The sequence below is a fragment of the Bufo bufo genome, chromosome 1 (genome assembly GCF_905171765.1).
Source record: "Bufo bufo chromosome 1, aBufBuf1.1, whole genome shotgun sequence".
Classification (NCBI taxonomy): domain Eukaryota; kingdom Metazoa; phylum Chordata; class Amphibia; order Anura; family Bufonidae; genus Bufo; species Bufo bufo.
This window is the reverse complement of record NC_053389.1, coordinates 229,067,552-229,086,310: the sequence shown is the minus strand read 5'-3', so window position 1 is coordinate 229,086,310 and position 18,759 is coordinate 229,067,552. Positions and strand designations below refer to the sequence as shown.

General features: G+C 43.8%; 1 protein-coding gene across 2 annotated transcripts; it reads right to left on the bottom strand.

Annotated features, from left to right (window-relative positions):
* Positions 1 to 1,781: 1,781 nt before the first annotated feature.
* On the bottom strand, positions 1,782 to 11,300 carry PTHLH (parathyroid hormone like hormone). 2 transcript variants are annotated; one of them, XM_040415617.1, is made up of 6 exons: positions 11,214 to 11,300; positions 10,903 to 11,047; positions 8,366 to 8,423; positions 7,339 to 7,457; positions 4,380 to 4,778; positions 1,782 to 2,239 (listed from the first exon to the last, which is right to left on the bottom strand). In XM_040415617.1, the coding sequence occupies exons 4-6, from the start codon at positions 7,437 to 7,439 to the stop codon at positions 2,230 to 2,232; spliced, it is 510 nt and encodes a 169-aa protein (XP_040271551.1). In that variant the 5' UTR covers positions 7,440 to 7,457; positions 8,366 to 8,423; positions 10,903 to 11,047; positions 11,214 to 11,300; the 3' UTR covers positions 1,782 to 2,229. The 2 variants fall into 2 exon arrangements, with proteins under 2 accessions (XP_040271551.1, XP_040271552.1); XM_040415618.1 differs by having other exon boundaries at positions 11,144 to 11,226.
* Between the last annotated feature and the right edge of the window lie 7,459 nt (positions 11,301 to 18,759).

The following is an 18,759-nucleotide window of genomic DNA, read 5'->3' as shown; positions in this document are numbered from 1 at the left end:
CCGCTGTGTGTTTTGCGGTCCGCAAACCGCGGATCTGCAAAACACGGATGGCGTCCGTGTGCGCTCCGCAATTTGCGAAACAGCACGGACAGCCTTTAATATAACTGCCTATTCTTGTCCGCAAAGCGCAGACAAGAATAGGACAGGTTATATATTTTTTACGGAGCAACGGATGCGGACAGCACACAGAGTGCTGTCCGCATCTTTTGCAGCCCTATTAAAGTGAATGGGTCCGCATCCGAGCCGCCAAAACTGCGGCTCAGATGCAGACCAAAACAACGGCCGTGTGCATGAGACCTTAGACTCAGGCCTGAATCACACAACAGTGTTTTGGTCAGTGGTTTTCATCAGTGATTGTGAACCAACACCAGAAGTGGAACGTACACAGAGATAAGGTATAATGGAAAGATTTGCTCCTGTTCTGCGTTTTCAACCCCATTCTGGGTTTAGCTTCATAGTCACTGATGGAAATTACTAACCAAACATTGACCAAAACACTGATGTGTTATCCAGGCCTTATCCACACTTCAGTGGAACACAGATATATGCTGTCCATGTTTTTCACAGGCAGCACACGTATCCATTGATTTTTACTGTGTTTATTCACACATCCTTGAACATAGGTCAGTAGAAAAACAACAGAAGCATGCACTACTTTGGCAAATGATAGGGACTAAACACGCCCTTTTGAAGTCTACGGGTCAGTGAAAACCACTGAAAAACCTTTCTAACTAGAAATGCACGTGGAATAGTAAAATGGATGCAAAACAGAGGGCACAAAATAGACACAAGGACCCAAACTGGATCCTTCATGGACCTTCAATGGATTAGACATTGACCATTTTTTCACTGATGCCAAATAGACATAGATGTGTGACTAACTCCTGGCGATCCTGCGCTTGGGAACCCCCTAGGAAATGGCGGTCCAGAGTGGTTGCCACCTTTTACTAGCTCAGTTCTCAGTGCTACAACTGCTGAAGAGCTATAGTTTGAAGACCTCTGGTCTAAGGGTTTCCATCTGCTTTTGTAAATGCTCCCTATTTTGTGAAATAATAAATAAATTCAATATTCACCGTATTAATCCTCTGCTGCTCGCATTCACAGTCCACTGCTGGTCTCTATGTCATAGTCCCCACTATGCAGAAAATGGCTGGTCACCTCTTTGGCCAGTGTTTGGCTGAGCAGTCATTTCTTGTTCAGATGGTCCAAGCAAGCAGAGATCAGCAGTGGAACATGAACGGCCAGAACAGGAGAGATGGGCAATAGATGAGTATTGACTTATTTTATTATTGTACACCATGAATTGCAGCACTACCCCTTTAAAGCTCTGTTCATCCTGCGCATCCTGGTTCAAGAATACATCAACAGCACCACAGTAAAGACTGACACTTAGAAGAATCAAGGAGATGATGAACCTCATAAAATGCGAGAGCTGAGTGACAGTCCCTGTAATGGCTGCTATTAGTGGTTGTCACCCAGCATCTATGTTTTGTGTGGGAGACCAAGATAAACATAGGATATCATTACATGACAGGAAAGGATGATGCAGGGACTTATATTTCCAGGTTATTGTGAGATTTTAGGGGGAAATGCTATTTATCATCCACACCCCACAAAGAATTTGTGCTTTCTCTTTAAGCAAAGTCCACTCTTCCTATAAATAGCAATGTATTTTTCCTTTAATACAAAGTGTTTATGAGGACGTGGGTTGTAAAATTGGCCCCAATCACCTGGGGTTCAAAACCAGACAGCGCTTTGCTTACTTTGGACACTGGATTTATTACACATTCTGTACAAATTCCACCAGTCGCCACATTTCATACATGCACAAAACAGAAAAAATAATAAGAATGGTCAATTCAATATAAAAAAATAAAATAAAAAACACATAAGATCTTGGCGAGTTCTGGACATAAAGTGCAACATGAAACGGGACACCAGCAGCACAAGGATTAAAAAAAATATAACACAATAAATACAGAATTCAACCAATAAATAAGGGGAGGGGGCCGCAAGGGGGGCGGCTGTGCAGTATTACAAACGGCGGGGGGAGAACAGCGAATGTGGGGTCTGGGGTGATCTCTGATCATTAGATATTTACAGGAAATAAATACATAACAAATGTGCAAGTCCAGATTTTTTTCCGCTGCACTCCCCACTCTCTTTTATTTGTATTTTTTTTTTCTTTGCAATGTCTTTTCAATAGAAGTGGAAGCTCCAGTTGAATTCTCATTGTGTGCTGTGGAAAAAAAACAAACAAAGGGTTAATTCAGCACTGAAATATCGATCAAAATGCAAGAAAACAATAATGCGATTTGGTATTGTTTGACTATTTTAGAGCTGTGATTTGGCTTTAAAAAAATGCAAGTGATCACAAAGAGATTGCAAGAAAGCCTGTGATGGCAAAATTGTGTGCGTCTGTTGGGCGGTGCTCACGTTAGGTCTGGCAGTACACAAGGGTCGACTTTATCACCAAATAAACCAAGCACATGCTTGGAGCCCCAGAGATTAGGGAGCCCCCTACTGGCCAAAAGCAATTGGCTGAAAAAAATAACTAATGGGGCAGGCATACAGCCTATGCAGCCAGTTCAGTTGCACGAGGGACCAGGAGAGGGGGAAGAGGGCCCTTCCCAGCTGATCATCAGTAGCAGAAATGCTCATGCTACACTGCTAAGCTGAGACTGGGGCTTTGTAGAGCAACAGGGGCCCCCAGACATAACTTTGCCCCTGGGAGGCAGTGTGACCCCACTTTCAATAATTAGATGCCAGGTGGTATTGTGATCTTCTTGTTGCACAGCACATGATGCTGTGTAGCCCTAGCCTTATGAATAATAAAATAATAACAGAAAATAAAGAAAAAACAAGGTAGGAGTAAAATTTCAGAAATATGAACATGATGGTTGCTGTCAACTACTGGATTGGCTGGCTAAAGGTAGGACAATAGACATTTGAAGGGTATAGCTCCAGCCCAAGTTCGGAAAATCCGTAGTTTAGATGTTGCTCTACAGTGGACATCGTGATCCCAGAAATCACTGTCTACCGCTAGGTCCCACTACTATTCAGTGGATAGCCGTATGAAGTAGTAGTTAAAGGAAGGTAGGGGGATGTGGCAGGCTATTATTGACTGATTGCATTTATTAAATAATATATTCATTTATTATCAAATTATTTATAATTTTTTTGGTATTTTTTTTTTATGCCAAATGACAGGCATACTTCTTGTGTAAAAATGTTTGCTGTATCATACGTAGGTTTCATTTTTTCACAACAATGTAAAAAAATTTAACAAATCATACTATGTAAAGAGAAATTCAATTTGAGATCATTTTTTTTTAAGTTCCAAAACCTCCTGTAAACTGCACTAGTCTATGGTCACTAGAGGCCTAGACAAATACTTCCTTCACTACGAAACAAAACTAAATACACTAACCCTAAGAAAAATAAACCAGGCCCTATTCCTTATGAGTGGGAGGTGTGGAGAACATCTTCCATTATACAGAGATGTAAATTTGTTGTTGCCGACATATTTGGGGGTAGGATGGAATGTCTCGAAACGCTCTGCTCTCTTTAGAAACTGCATCTCCCTCTTCTACACTCAGCGGATAAATAACTGTATTAGTTGTGGTTTTCAGGGTACGCTCATCCAGAATGCACTTAAATTTCACCGTCTTGCAGTAAAATTTGCAGTTTGCTTGGAAAGTCACAGAACACATCGACCCACGCATGGGGGAGGGAAGAGGGAGGATGGAGTATTTAGGAAAAAGATCACACCTCGATTAGACAGTGTTAATTGTAATAATTCTTCTCTGGGAATAACTATTTGTGTTTCATTTTGCTGTTATTTTAATTTTTTTTAATTGTGGAATTAATTTTGTATATTTTTTTTGTTATGCCGTCTGGAATACCATTACCAGATGTGTTCATTCAGCCAACAACAGAACCATAAGCAAACATGTTCCCTAGGTTGAATGGGCATGATTTTTTAAGTAGATCAAGAGATACTGTTACCAGAAATTTTTCACGTTATTTTTCTCTGGGAGATAACAGGTTCTAACTTTTTGGATTGTCTTCAGCTTATGGAGGACATTAAAGAACAGAGTGGATTTCCCCATCCACATATTAAAATGGTGGAAACACTCTAATGCCTAGAGCCAGTTTGACCAACCTTGACTTCTTCCTGAGAAATATAAATTTAATAGGTATCTTTTAGGGTTGGGACTTGGATTTGACCCTCAACTCTGCAACTTAGTAAATAAGAATGGTGATCACCCTTGTTAAACCCTGGTTTAGGATTCTTCTATATATGTCTGCCCTTGGGTGGTACTTAATAGATATGTCAGACAATCCTATGCCAGTAATGCCCAACACTGTGTACTGACCTGATACCCAGCTCTTCCCACCAAAGGTCTGATCTGGGCAGGTCCTGCAGACCTTCTAATGCTGACCGCTCTCTCCTTTTCCTCTTTTCCTGTTCCTTCCTCTTTCCTGGTTTTCCCTTCTTCTTTTTGCCAGGAATCTTAGGTGGGGGATCCTTGAAACTCTGAGATTTGTGTGTCTCCTGGGTCAAGTGACTTGTGACTGCCTCCTCTTCGCTCACCAGTCGCAGGGTGTTAAAGTTCTTGACGCTGGGGACTGGACGTGGCGATTCATCTGGCACCGCTCGTATTTCTGCTGTGTTTACCCCTTCTATGAGGCTCTGTAGGAAGATCCTGCGGCGGAGTTCTTGGAGAGATCTGCCTTTATCATGGAGAAGCTGATGTTCGGAGACGGCCCGGCGCCTAAAAAAAGGGAAAGAAAGGTGTCAATAGAGTAGGCAACTACACTTGAAAATCTGGATGCATACAAATAATGCAAAATAAAAGCTGTGACAAAACTCCCCAACAATAATGGCAAAAAAACAGACCTTAGGCCTGTTTCACCTGGCGTTAATGGTTCCGGCAGGGGATCTGTAACTACCACGTGCAGCCGTGCGCTGCCGGAAGTCCGTCCGGTCCGGCCCCATTCACTATAATGGGGACCAGTGGGGATCTAGCTACAGCACGGCAAGTATGCCGAGAGGCAACTGGACAAAAATCGCTGTGCGCAAGGCTGCACACTGTAGTTACGGATCCTGCAGGCTGTTCCCCTGCTGGAACCATTAACTCCAGTGTGAAACAGGCCTAAGCCGTTTGTGGCTCAGTGGTTAGCACTGGTGCCTTGCAGCGCTGGGATCCTAGGTCGAATCCGACCAAGGACAACATCTGCATGGAGTTTGTATGTTCTCCCCAGGTTTCCTCTAGGTACTGCGGTTTCCTCCCACACTCCAAAGACATACTGATAGGGACCTTAGATTGTGAGTAGAGATGAGCGAATTTCATGTTTTGAAATTCGTTCACGTTTCATTTGGTGGTAAAAGCAGAATTGCGTTATGGATTCCGTTACCACGGACCATAACGCAATTCTATGACAGAATGCCTTTAGAGGCATTCCGTTATTCATTCCGTCATAATAGAAGTCTATGGCCTGCATAACGGATCCGTCCCCTTTCCATCATGCAGGAGGTGACTCCCCTGCATAAAGGAAAGGATTTCCGTTATGCATTCCATCATAGAATTGCGTTATGGTCCGTGGTAACGGAATCCATAACTCAATTCTGCTTTTACCACCAAACGAAGCGTGAACGAATTTCAAAATATGAAATTCGCTCATCTCCAATTGTGAGCCCCACTGGGGACAGCAGGATGCTAATGTCTGTAAAGCGTTGCCAAACATAGTAGCGCTATATAAGTGTATCAAATAAATGCTCATAGGATGGTACATGCAAGGGGAGATAGAAAGCCTCTCTGGAGTAAATGACCCTTATAACCCAATTTACATTATTTCAGTATATGCATTAACTGGTCGAAAACAGAATTATAAGATTCAGTATTGTTTAAAAATCTAGAAACCTTGGATGTCTGGACAGTGTAGCAAATGATTAATATGTAAATGGGGACAGCTTTGCATGTAGGGGAATACAGTCTGAGACACAATGGAGACTAGGAAGTGTATTATAGTAATTATTGGTATAAAATATACAAGCCACAGTTAACAATTTAGGTTTACGGTACTTTTTTTTTTCTTTTCGCCTTCATGCAACTTTGATGTGCTGGCTACAACACCCTTTTCTCTCTCCACTTCACTCCCTCAAATTACAGGACGGTTTATAGTCAAACTATTTTTTAAGCAATCTGAGGGTAGACACTGGTTTAATGTGGAGATGTGATTTTGGGGTACTGCCCAGACAGTTTGCAGCGCTAATGGGGTGTCTGATCTCCTGTGCTTCTGGAAACCCTTCTCCCTCTCTTCTAAAAAGGCCTGGAAATAAGCCTGCAAACACAATGCAGCATTTATCTGAGCAGTTTGCCTGGGGGGTTCCTGCTCCTGTTAGTGTAAGTGAGAGGTTCTCTCCTGTGCAGATATAATTACACGTCTCCAGTAAAAGTTACATGTGCGCACTTGATTCATGTCCTCATCGCCTGTGCCGCTTCCTTCTTCTGTAGAATTACTGTAGGTTCCGTCTTGCAGGATTAATCCCTTTATGTGCGTGTCAGTTTAATTTGCCAGAAGGGTGAGTTTGATATTAATGTGTGAGCTTTGCGCACGTGTCGTTAGTCATATGTATACGACAATAAAATTGTGCGCATATTTAAAAAAAAAAAGGCTGCAGCACGAACAGCCTCATCATTGTTCTGCAGCGTTCTGGTAGACTTTGCGTTTCAACTGTTATCTGCAAGATCTTTGCTTTCTGTCAGTGAATGTTACAGTCAGAGGTAAACGCATCAACAGCCCAAATCTCTCCCATGTTCTGGACGCTAATGGCTCTTAGTTAGAGTATATTTACATGCGGTAGGTTTGTTGAAGACATATCAAAGGTTTTGATTGGTGAAGACCCCCACTGCTCCGTGAACGAGGAGAGAGATGCGGTCGCATATTGCGCTCTCTATCCTTGTTGCAGGAGATGGAGTCAAGATGAGCCCATAGGCTTTCTAACAATATTGAGCACTTCCCTCTCCTCGTTCTAGTGATTGGCGGGGGTCTCAGCACTCAGACCCATCCTCCATCAAAACTTTTGCTATGTCGCTATAACATATCAAAAGTTTCCTGAAAACTTTGTGACCCTTTAAATCACCAGCCAATAGTATTCAGTGCGGTGATGCTTTGCCGATTGTATTACAATGGCGAGCTGACACCTAATTAAATGGGAGGTGAAGCAATTTGCTGATCTCTGGATTTGCGTATGTTGGCATAGAAGCATACATACACCGTGCTGTATATATACACATACACTAAGTAATGAGGATAGAGACAGTCTCTTACACTCTGCCGTTGAGCCCCTGCGTTGGTCTCCCGTGAGTGGGCATGGAACAGCTTAAGATGAAGACCGCCAAACTGCAATGTGGAAGGAGGCTCAGCAACATCCTGAGAATAACCAAGACCTGCAAGGAAGAGAAAAGTTATGGTTGAGAGAGGTCCACCTTCGCTCCCTCCAGCTTGTGAAGCAGACCTAGATGTCTACACAGCAGTAACTTCATTCATCACAATAGACAAGACCATGAAACAGGCATCATCAGACAGGCTGGCACGTTAAAAACCACATCAGAGGTGGAGTTCCCAAGATTACAATAACGTGGCATCACGAGGAGAAGCCGAAATGCAGACAACAGGTCTAATCTCTTAATGAAAACCTGAAACCTCCTACAGAAAGACACGAGTTCCTATGTGGTGTTAGCTGTCTGTCTGGACAACCATGTACCTCTAAATAGACTCTAAGCACCATGCAATATTACGGTAGTAGATTAGAATCATGAACTTGGAGTGAAACCATATCTTAAAGAAACACTAATAGGGAGAGTTAGCAAAACTAGTATAAAGTTGCCCTTAGAAACCAATCAGATTTATCCTTTCATTTTCCAAAGGGGCCCTGAAATATGAAAGGTGGAATCTGATTGGTCGCTATGGGCAACTTAAGCTGGATTTACATGGGCCAACTGAGCGGACGATTGTTAGGAAGGAAGCATTTCACTTGTTCATTGGGTGATCAGTGGCGCACTTACATGGCCAGATTGTCGGGAATGATCCGATAATCTGCCCGATTCTCGGCCCGTATAATTAAACCTTAAGCCAGTTTTCCTTTACACCAGTTTTGAGAAATCTCCCCCTCAATATATGTCTCTGGAGGTTTCCAGCACTGGGGATATGTGACATAAAGTAGTGATTAGAAGGACTCTGCAATCAGTCTCCGGAGAGGCTGATAACAGAAAACAATCGATTACATTTAGCTCCACATCAAACTGAAAAATGGAAGACAGAACGCAGAGATGTATTAGTCGCTGTACACACTTACCTGTTGAATATTTCCAGCACTTTAAGATACTTTTTTTCCCAGAATAAATAGAAGGAACCTGAAAACACATAGATTATAGTAATGTTACCTCTAAGAACAAATAAACTCTTACTGACAGCTATTATCACCCCCATCATTTAGTTCTGAAAGGCGCCTATGTATACAAAAGCCTAGGATGAGGCATAGCCAGCTGGATGCTAGACTAACGCATGCTGTTGGTTTGACAGTTTTGCTGCATATTCCAATCATTAGTTTCTATTGCCAGTGCTTTCCTAGTGTGACTAAATTCCAATAGGGGGCACCCTTGTAGCATGTTATTCTTCCCACTGGCAGGGACAAAGACAGCTTCATTCTTACACTCCACCGTAGTGGAATCTTTTTCAATGTCTTCTCATGCTAACCTTGTCCTGTCCTGCCTAGGTAGATATAGGATCTAAACGATGTACCCCTACCTCCCCTGGCTACTGCTACCATTACCAGTACCCAACATCACCATACACATCATAGGGGCAGACAGTGCTTTTACCAAACAGCTGAGGTGCCTACTGCCCAATGCCACCTCCAGACCAATCCATTGATTACAACTCCTGTCATGACCCCCATAATCCAAATATCACAGCACTATTTAGGATCGCCTGACAACATCTTGCGCCTTCCCAATGACAACTTTTAACCTGAAAGTGCCACTTTCCCATTCGGATGGCACTCACAGTACAAATATAAGCCAGCACTACAACTCTCATCCTTCACAGCACAATCTATGTGTCAAGGCTTGAGAAACCGCGACAGTATCTGCGCTCAGGGTTTTAGACTTGTGGGGGAGTACAGTAAAATATTTCTATAATCTCTGCATGAAAAACAATGATTATTTTAGCTTGGAAAACTCGTGGGTTTTGGATGCTGACTGCATATGGAACAGGATCAGACTGAGGTTTGTGTGCGTTCCATGGGGAGGTGAGTGGGGGCAAACGGCTCGATTTCTGACCCCAAATACACAGAATGCAGGAATGGCGGCACCTGAGTGTAGACTGTATGACAGCAGACAAGATGAAAAGTGACAATTCAAGGGAAACTTAATAAAGTTTCTTTGAAACAAATGTATGTGTGAATATATATGTGCATTTATGTGTACTTGTATGTGCGTGTGTAGATAGATACAAGATATGAGAGAAGATAGATATGATAGAGGGAGAAATAAATATGAGATAGATGAATAAATAGATAGATGATAGATCGATATGAGATAGATAAATAGATATGATATAGATAGATATGAGATAGATGAATAGATATGATATAGATAGATATGAGATAGATAAATAGATATGATATAGATAGATATGCGATAGATGGATAGATAGATATGAGATAGATAGATAAATAGATATGATATAGATAGATAGATAGATAGATAGATATGAGCTAGATAGATATGAATAAATAAATCTACAAAAGGGCCAATTCATCCAAATAAAGTAGAATCTATGTATTCAAAAAATCTAATTTCTTACAGCTACTACTATTGAGGGACATATTATAGACTGATAATATTGCAATTTGATTACAATCAACTTCAACTGTAATTCTTTGTCTTTAGTTACTTACAACCATTCATGATATCTTGTCTCCAGTACTTCTCCTAGTGCTAGAGTACCTTTTTTCCCACTACTCCCCCTTGTGCTAGGGTACATTTTTTCCATTACTCCCCCTAGTGCTAGGGTAGCTCTTCACCACTACTCCCCCTAGTGCTAGCGTAACTATTCTCCACTACTCCCCCTAGTGCTAGAGTAGCTCTTCTCCACTACTCCCCCTAGTGCTAGGGTAGCTCTTCTCCACTACTCCCCCTAGTGCTAGGGTAGCTTGTTTCTACTACTACCACTAGTGCTAGGGTATCTCTTCTCCACTACTCCCCCTAGTGCTAGGGTAGCTTGTCTCCACTACTCCCCCTAGTGCTAGGGTAGCTTGTCTGCACTACTCCCCCTAGTGCTAGGGTAGCTTGTTTGTACTACTACCACTAGTGCTAGGGTATCTCTTCTCCATTACTTCCCCTAGTGCTAGAGTACCTTTTCTCTACTACTCCCTCTAGTGCTAAGGTAGCTTGTCTCCACTACTTTCCCTAGTGCTAGAATATCTTGTCTTCACTATTCCCCCTAGTGCTAGGGTAGCTTGTCTCCACTACTCCCCCTAAGTTCTAGGGTAGCTTGTCTCCACTACTCCCCCTAAGTTCTAGGGTAGCTTGTCTCCACTATTCCCCCTAGTGCTAGGGTAGCTTGTCTCCACTATTCCCCCTAGTGCTAGGGTAGCTTGTCTCCACTATTCCCCCTAGTGCTAGGGTAGCTTGTCTCCACTATTCTCCCTAAGTTCTAGGGTAGCTTGTCTCCACTACTCCCCCTAAGTGCTAGGGTACTTGTCTCCACATCTCCCCCTAGTTATAGGGTAGCTTGTCTCCACTACTCCCTCCAGCTGCAGAGACAGTCCTACTTCACTACTCACCCCAGCATGCAACCCACTAACAGTGTAAAAGACTTTGCACTTACTTCTGTGCTGTTCTGCTCCTCTTGGTGCTCTGAGTCCTGTGTGTAGTAATCCCAGTACTGATGTGATGTAGCAGTGTAGGACTCCAGGAAGGAGCTGTATCCTTTGGCTGTGTATGAGGGGAACTGGATCCCTTCTCAGTGAGCTCTTAATAAAGACAAAACGGTGACATCATAAGCCACATTCCCCTTTTCGAGCTAAACAGTCATGTTTGGTTCATTGATGTTAAGACATGTGACCTACCACCCCTTTTAACACCACTCATATACTGTATGGAGCTGGTGCAGGCAGGAGGAGTGTACGAGATCCTCACCTGTCACTTTTTCACCCTGCTTGTTAACTGTCTCATTAGGTGGGTCTTCACCAGAGGGAGAGAGCTCTTACAGCCAGCCCTGCCTCCGCAGCCTCCCTCTACAGCACCACAAGTACTTTGCAGAACTTCCCACAAACTTGCTGCCTGTGGCATATGGGTGGTCACGCTGCAAAGTGGCTGGGGATAGAACACAACCACAAGCGTGTGTTCTTAAGACCAACAATATAACCACTGTACCACAGGTCTTCAAAGAGCCTAACCATATACAGGGAGTGTTATAGGCTTTCTTAACAACCCCCCCCCCCCCCCCTTCCTTATAAGAACGTGTGTACTTCCATACAGGTTTCTTGTGATGTGGAATATGTGTATTAGGAAGAAGGAAAAACTAGACATCCCTGTATAAGCGAGATTCCCTTATAAGAGCATTGCAAGTCCGCACACTCACTTCCCAGGCACAGTGATGGCTGATTATTCCATTGACTAGATGTAGGTATCTCAGACTTTTACTCTAGTGTCAGTCTGGTATCTCAGGATTGCCTCTGAAATGCAGGATACATTGGAATTTTGGAGTGGGTGGATTTATGGGGTTGCAAGGTACGAGGGAAAAATGACTGGCTAATCAGCAAGGAATGTAACTTTTAATAGGGACAGGATGGGACAATCAGAAAGGAAACCAAAAATAATTTCCAAAAATATTCCTTGCTCAAGATAAAATTCATTGTTTCTCTATTACAAATTAGATTAGACAATTGGCTACTTTAAATGAGGTGATCGCTGCAGATCCATCTTCTTTCCATCTGCTGTGCAATCCACGCCAGACACTTCGAACTGACCCTCAGGTTTTTGCATTTTGAATGGGGCGGATCTGCCAAAGGATTAAAGGGAATCTGCCACCATGATCTTGGACTGTTAATTGCGGTATTACAGCAGTAGTCAGGAGCGTGGCTAGGATCTCTAAAGACTCGAAGCCCAAGCCCAAATCCTTAATGCTAAAGTCAGGGGGCGTACACAGATTTCATCGGGCACCATAGCAAAACAGTATGGGCCCCTGCGCCTAGTTTTTTAGTATACGTACATCAATCACTCTCACGTACTTCAGAACATGCACAACATCCCAGATTTCTGACTACATTTTTTTCTTTTTAATTAAGTGAAAGAAATTTTAAATTCCGACTTTTAGGTAGGAAAACTGGAGCAGGTGCCTCAAAAATATGTTGCTCATTCTGAATACCATATTTCTCAATGTATTTGCATCAGAAAACTGCCATAAATACATTGATAACTCCTGCTTCCTTCTATCACAAAGCTAGCTGGCTGCCTGCAGCCACCACTAGGGGGAGCTGAGTGCCCAGGAATTTATACAACTACCATGGAAGCCGTAATAATTTCTTGGAATTAGAATGGAGTTCCCATGAAAGTGAAAATGCAGTGTTTTCACATGGGGAAGAGAAGAAAAAGTTCTATGCTGCCCCCCCTCCCCCTGGGCTTCATAGCAGCCATGTGGTCTGACTCTATTGCAGGTAAGCCACTGGCTAAAGGTATATTTGGACAGGAGAATACAGCATCACATACCTCCAGTGATTTCTTCTTTGTTATACAGTAGATCTCCATTCCAGTTCTCTATTCTCATCTTCTCCATTCAGTCCAAACAACACATGATGGCTTCTTCCAGCTACGTCTTGTCTCTGCAAAGTTTGTCAAACAGACATCTTAGGTTCCTAATTTTTCAGTCATCATCATCCTCATGGTGCCCCAACAGTGTTATCCTACTGCTAACTGCAATACTGAGCTTGCTGCGTTCCTCAATGCCCAGAAACACTTTATTGTAGAAATAACAGTTCCGTAAGGATAGTCCCCAAAGTGCTCCCAAAAGTCCTACTACACATAATAATTCTCTCCCAGAGTGCGCTCATTAGTAATAGTGCCCCCTACAGTGATAATGATCATCAACAGTGCGCCTATAAGTAGTAGTGCCCTCCATATTGCGCTCAATAATGACCCCCCCGCGCTGTGCTCCCCAATGCCCACAAACACTCTATTGTAGAAATAAGATTGCCGTATGGGTAATCCCCAAAGTGCTTCCAAATGTCCTACCAAATGTAATAATTCTCTCCCAGAGTGCGTTTATTAGTAAAAGTGCCCTCTACATTGATAATGCTCCTCAAATTACCCCCCCCCCCCCATAAGTAGTAGTGCTCTCTATATAGCTCTCAATAATGTTCCACAGAATCTCCAGTAGTAATAATGCCCCAAAGTGACCACTATAGTGATAAAGCTCCCCAAAGTGCCCCCAGTGGTAATAAAGTCCCCTAAAGTACAACCTATAGTAATAGGTTCCCCTAAAGTTCCCAAGTAGTAATAAGCTCCCCACCCATAAAGCTCCCTGTAGAGTTGCTATAATTCCACTTTCTAGAGCCCCTAATAGTTATAATGCCTCCTATTATAATGCCCCCTCTAGTTCCCCCAGTAGATATAATGCCCCCTATAGTGCCCCCATTAATTATAATGGACCCTTGTAGTGCCCCAGTAGGTATAATAAGCAAATAATGGTGGCCCAGTGTCTGTGGCTGAGTCATCTGGCTGTCTCCCTGGTCAAAAGGTTGGTGACCCAGGGTCTGTGGCATTTTATCCCTGTATCAGTGTCTTCTTTTGGATACTCACACAGTCTGGCAGAATCTCTTCTACTAAGCATTGGTCTCTATCCGCAGACAACTAAGGACTCTGACTGCTCTTCTTATATATATATATATATAGATTCAAGCTGAACTATAACATTCTAGTGGGAGGGTTGGAGTTGAGAAGCACCGCCTAAATATAAACAATGTTACACTTTGTCTGTCAAAGACTTGTAAAGTGCTTCAATGCGAGTTGATGGGGATGACTAAGCAGTTGTTCCAGACATAAACAACAGAGCTAAGCCAGTTAGAAGGTCTTTGTGTCTGTATTTGCATAGGTAGAAAGTCAAGCAATATTAGCTGGTTGTGCATTAAAGAGGTTGTCAGTTCCAAAATCAAAATTCTTTCGAAGTGTTCCTAACACCCCTCACCGTGCATATATATGCCCCCAATACCTATTTTTTATTCTGTGCTTTCCTTCACCCTGTCTGGGCATTAGGCTATCCTGGCAGATCTGTTTACAGTCCTATTTTTCTGTTTTGTTGAATACCTAACTTTATTGATAAACAAGCCTGGCTGCACTGCAGAGTGATGAGTCACTGGCTGGCCCCGCCCCCACACTGTTCAGTCTGCAGGAGCTACGGCCACTACATGTGGCCATGTTACTACACCTACACATGAATTCTGCTATTGTCTGTACATCACATCACTGACAGTCCACAGGCTCTTCCCTCACGATCTAGGAGTGCAATAAACAGCTTGAATCAGCAAGCACATCCAAACACATCTGTATCTAATCCTATCATGTGTGATACAGCCTGCTGTGCCTGATACATAGCTTGTTGTATGCGATAGTGCCTGCTGACCTGTCTATGTAATCCTGTCTTGTGTGATATAGTCTGGTATGGGGTGTATCTAAGCTCATCATGTCAGTTACTGTCTGCTGTGTCTCTGTATCTAAATCTATCATCTGTGGGGCGGAGCTTGCCAATGGCGGAGTGAGCAGCACAACTCTCCAGCTCCCGCATATCTCCGACTTAATCCTCACTAACAGGGCACTCACAGTAACTTCCCAGCACAAATGGGTAGCAGGAGGGGTCCCGCTTCCACTCATGCACCAGTGGACAGAGATACAGGAGACATCTCCCGCTTCTTTGGATCATCCAGTCAGCCTGTTGGGCCTGCAGCAGGAGACGCATCCACCAAGATGGCGAACCAAACTCACCTGTACAATCTCTGAGTATGAACTCTCCCTCAACGGGTCTCAGCAAACCTCGAGACAGCAGGACCAACGGGTCACCAGGCTCCTACACAGCTGCAGTAAGTCCATTCTCGGCAGTCCCCTCCTCTTCCTCCCTCTCCCGATACACGGCAGCCTCCCCCGGCTCCTCACCCCAATATGGAAGCTCCCCTACTACGATTCATAAGTCAGACAGATCATCACCTTCCTCAAAAGAGCCAATTGGAGATTGGGACTGGAAAATGCACCTGAGAGCCCTCCCTACTAAATCTGAGGTAGACGCCTTACTCAGCAGAATGGAAGCCTCCCACAAACAAGATATGGCGTCCTTACACCATGAGATTAAACAAGTGGGCCAGAGGGTGGAGGAGATGAGGGGATGCAGGACCAAGAACTCACAGTACTGGACTCTCATGAAAAGGTCATAAATGACCATACCGCACAGATCCAAGATATATTAACCCTCTTAGATGACATCGAAAACAGAAATCGGAGGAACAATCTCCGCATCAGAGGTGTTCCTGAGACCATAGCGTCAACAGAACTGGAGATTTGGGCACATGAATACTTTGGCAGATTACTGAATAAAGACCCAGGTCAGCCCATAGAAATTGATCGCATACATAGAGTGCTGGGCCCCAAAACAGCTAACCCATCTCGCCCTCGGGACATCATATGCAGAATTCACTTTTATAAAGAAAAAAAAAGCTATTCTCAGAGCTGCGAGAAACTCAGAGGCAACTCTCTTCGAAAACAAAGAAATCCTTATATTACCATACCTTGCGAGACGCACTTTAATGTTGCATAAGGCCCTGAAACCCCTTCTGACAACTCTAAGGGACAACGCCATTCTATGTAGATGGGGATACCCTTTCCAACTTATTGCTAAAAAGATGGAATAACAGGCTGAAGACTGCAAACAGGCGTGCAGGCCGCATGGAAGCCTGCCAGTGAACTTTTCTGTGGCTGAGCATTCAGCCGGGTGTGAACTGACACCTAGGATTCCAGGTGAACCCTGTTTTGTTTTGCTGTGTATGAAAAAGCACCAATACTGTTCTGTTTGGCTGAGTGTGAATAAAACACTGAAGTTTGATTTACAACCTGGTCCCTTGCCGCTATACTGCATTCACTAACCTCTCTACCAGAGCAAATCCACATGCAGTGAGGCTGGCCTGAAGGCCGAAAAGTATATATTTTTTTCTGGGCACAGTCCGGTTCCATTGTACGTCTGTGAGTCCATGTCCTATTAAGCTTGTTTATTTTATGTTCCCCTTAATTATCATTGTTACCTCACTGTCCTGATAGATGCACGTATGTTTTGGATCGGGTCAGGGTACCAGGTAGGTTGATGTACTGCTCCAAATTAGTAAAAAATTATCTTAATGTGCACAGAGAAATAAAACTGACACACCCGTTGGAGTCAAAGTAAAATCTCTAGTTTAATTGCAAGTGTTCACACAGAATATACCCTCCCGGTGGGAGGTGACTAAATGTGGTGCATTTTTATTGGTTACTGGGAAGCAATAGCAAGCATTCAATGGGTTAATCTTATACTTCGTTTCATCAGGCTGACTTAAGAAATCAGCTGGGAGCGCAGCTCTGCAGCCCCCTGTCACTGACATGTACATAGGGCTTTGGAATGCGCTCCTTCCCCCCTCCCATCTTCGTGCGTGCCTGGTGGTACATCCAAGAAGCAGGATTTTTCTACTATGTGGTGTCTGAGCAGTGTGACGCAAGTGTATAAAACAAGCAAGTATCCATACTGTTTCAATAGTCCATAACAGTCCCCCCTTAGAAACTTGTTGGCTATCCCTAAAGTCTAACGAATCCACTGGGCATACCCTTCGTATCCTCTTCACCTGCAGTGGCGACAACTTATCTCTAATAGATAAGCTCCAAATTTCAGGGCTTATGATAGTATCATTTTACCCTATCTCTGCACGGCATCATAGCTGGGAGGGGGAACCGTGTTGAATGGCGTTTCCTTTTGTTCTTCCTCATGGCTTATTGTTCCAGGGTCGTCAGGACGGCCTTTACTCTTTTACAATGTGAGGCATGGATCTAGGTGGGTCTCCCTTTGAGTTTCACGGAAGTTGGTGTAGTCAACAGCACTTGGTAGGGTCCCTCGTATCGTGGTTCGAGGGTGCTTCTGACGTGTTTCTTGACTAACACCCACTCTCCAGGTTTCAGAGTGTGGCTTCCTTCTAGGGAGTCTGGATCTGGAATGGAAGAGAGAACTTGTGCATATATGTTAGATAATTGTTTGATCAATGCTATCACATATTTTGCAACAGATTCATAATGCATTTGTAGCTGCTGCGGAAAATACTGTCCCATACTTGGCCCTGTCCCAAATAGGATCTCGTATGGGGTCGGTTTGTGTGGGGGCCTTGGTGTGTGCCTAACTGAAAAGAGTGTTATAGGCAAGCACTGAACCCAATTAAGCCCTGTCTCCCTGGTCATCTTCAGTATTTTTTATTTCAACACCCCGTTCAGTCTTTCAACTTTGCCGCTGCTTTGGGGTCGGTTAGGGGTGTGAAACGCTAGGTGTGGCCCTACTATCTTCTGGACCTCTTGGGTTAGACTAGCAGTGAATGTGGGGCCCTGATCACTCTCAATGACCTCAGGTACCCCGAACCTACAAACTGTTTCCTGCATTAGTTTCTTAGCAGTGGATGGGGTAGGCTTCTGGCCACCCAGAGTACAAGTCTATCACTACTAGCATATATTGAAACCTTTGGCACATTGGCATCTAGATGTGGTCGATTTGGATCTTTTGGAATGAGTACAGGGCTCTGGAAAGACACACATATTTTGTCAATTAGTTCTTTCATGATGGTTTTGGATTGGAGGGTGGGCCCATGGGCCACTGAGGCTATTAAGGGATAGAGGGCTCTGGGTAGGCACACTCTCTTTCCTTGTGTCCTGAGTCCAGATTCTTGTTCGAGGGATGACTCTTTCAACCAGGTTTCCTTTTCCATGGGAGTGGCCTGTTTCTGCATTTGTTTCAGTAGGTCTCATGTGACTTCTTTCTGTTCGAGGTCTTCCTGTGCTACCATAATGTGGTCTGACTGGACTCTTTTCTCTTCCACTGCTGCTTGCTTGGCAGCTTGGTCAGCTAGGGCGTTTCCTCTGGCCTCAGAGGTGTCAGCTTGAGTATGGGCCTTTACCTTGATCACTGCCACTTGGGTGGGCAGGAGTACTGCTGCTATTAGAGCCGCTACTGCTGAAGCATTCTTGATTGGGGTTCCTGCGGCTGTGATGTAACCCCGGGCTTTCCATATTACTCCAAAGTCATCAACCACTCCAAAGGCATATCTAGAGTCTGTGTAGATATTGTCGGTAGAGTCTTTTGCCATGAGGCAGGCTTCAGTGAGGGCAATGAGTTCAGCCTCCTGTGCTGACTGATCTTGGCGCAATTGTCTTGCACACAGCACCTCATGCTCACTAGTGACCGCCATGCCTGTATGGAACTTCCTTTTATCATCGTCATACCTTGAGCCGTCTACAAAGAGAGTCCAATGTGAGTTTGTCAGAGGAGTGTCTTGGACTAATGGTGGTGTACCTACTTCAGCGTCCATCATTGTGATGCAATCATGATCTTGCGTCGATTGAGGCCCATAGTTCATCTTCTTGAAGATCTACTTCAGCATGTAGATCAATAAAATCTTCTGAATCTCCAGTATACTCC

Bases quoted from the DNA above. Each gene is read 5' to 3' on its own strand.
- PTHLH (XM_040415617.1), bottom strand. From the start codon at position 7,439: ATGTTGCTGAGCCTCCTTCCACATTGCAGTTTGGCGGTCTTCATCTTA. The intron at 4,779-7,338 runs GTAAGAGACTGT...CCCTTTTTTTAG, and splicing joins CAGGGGCTCAACGGCAGAGT to GCGCCGGGCCGTCTCCGAAC.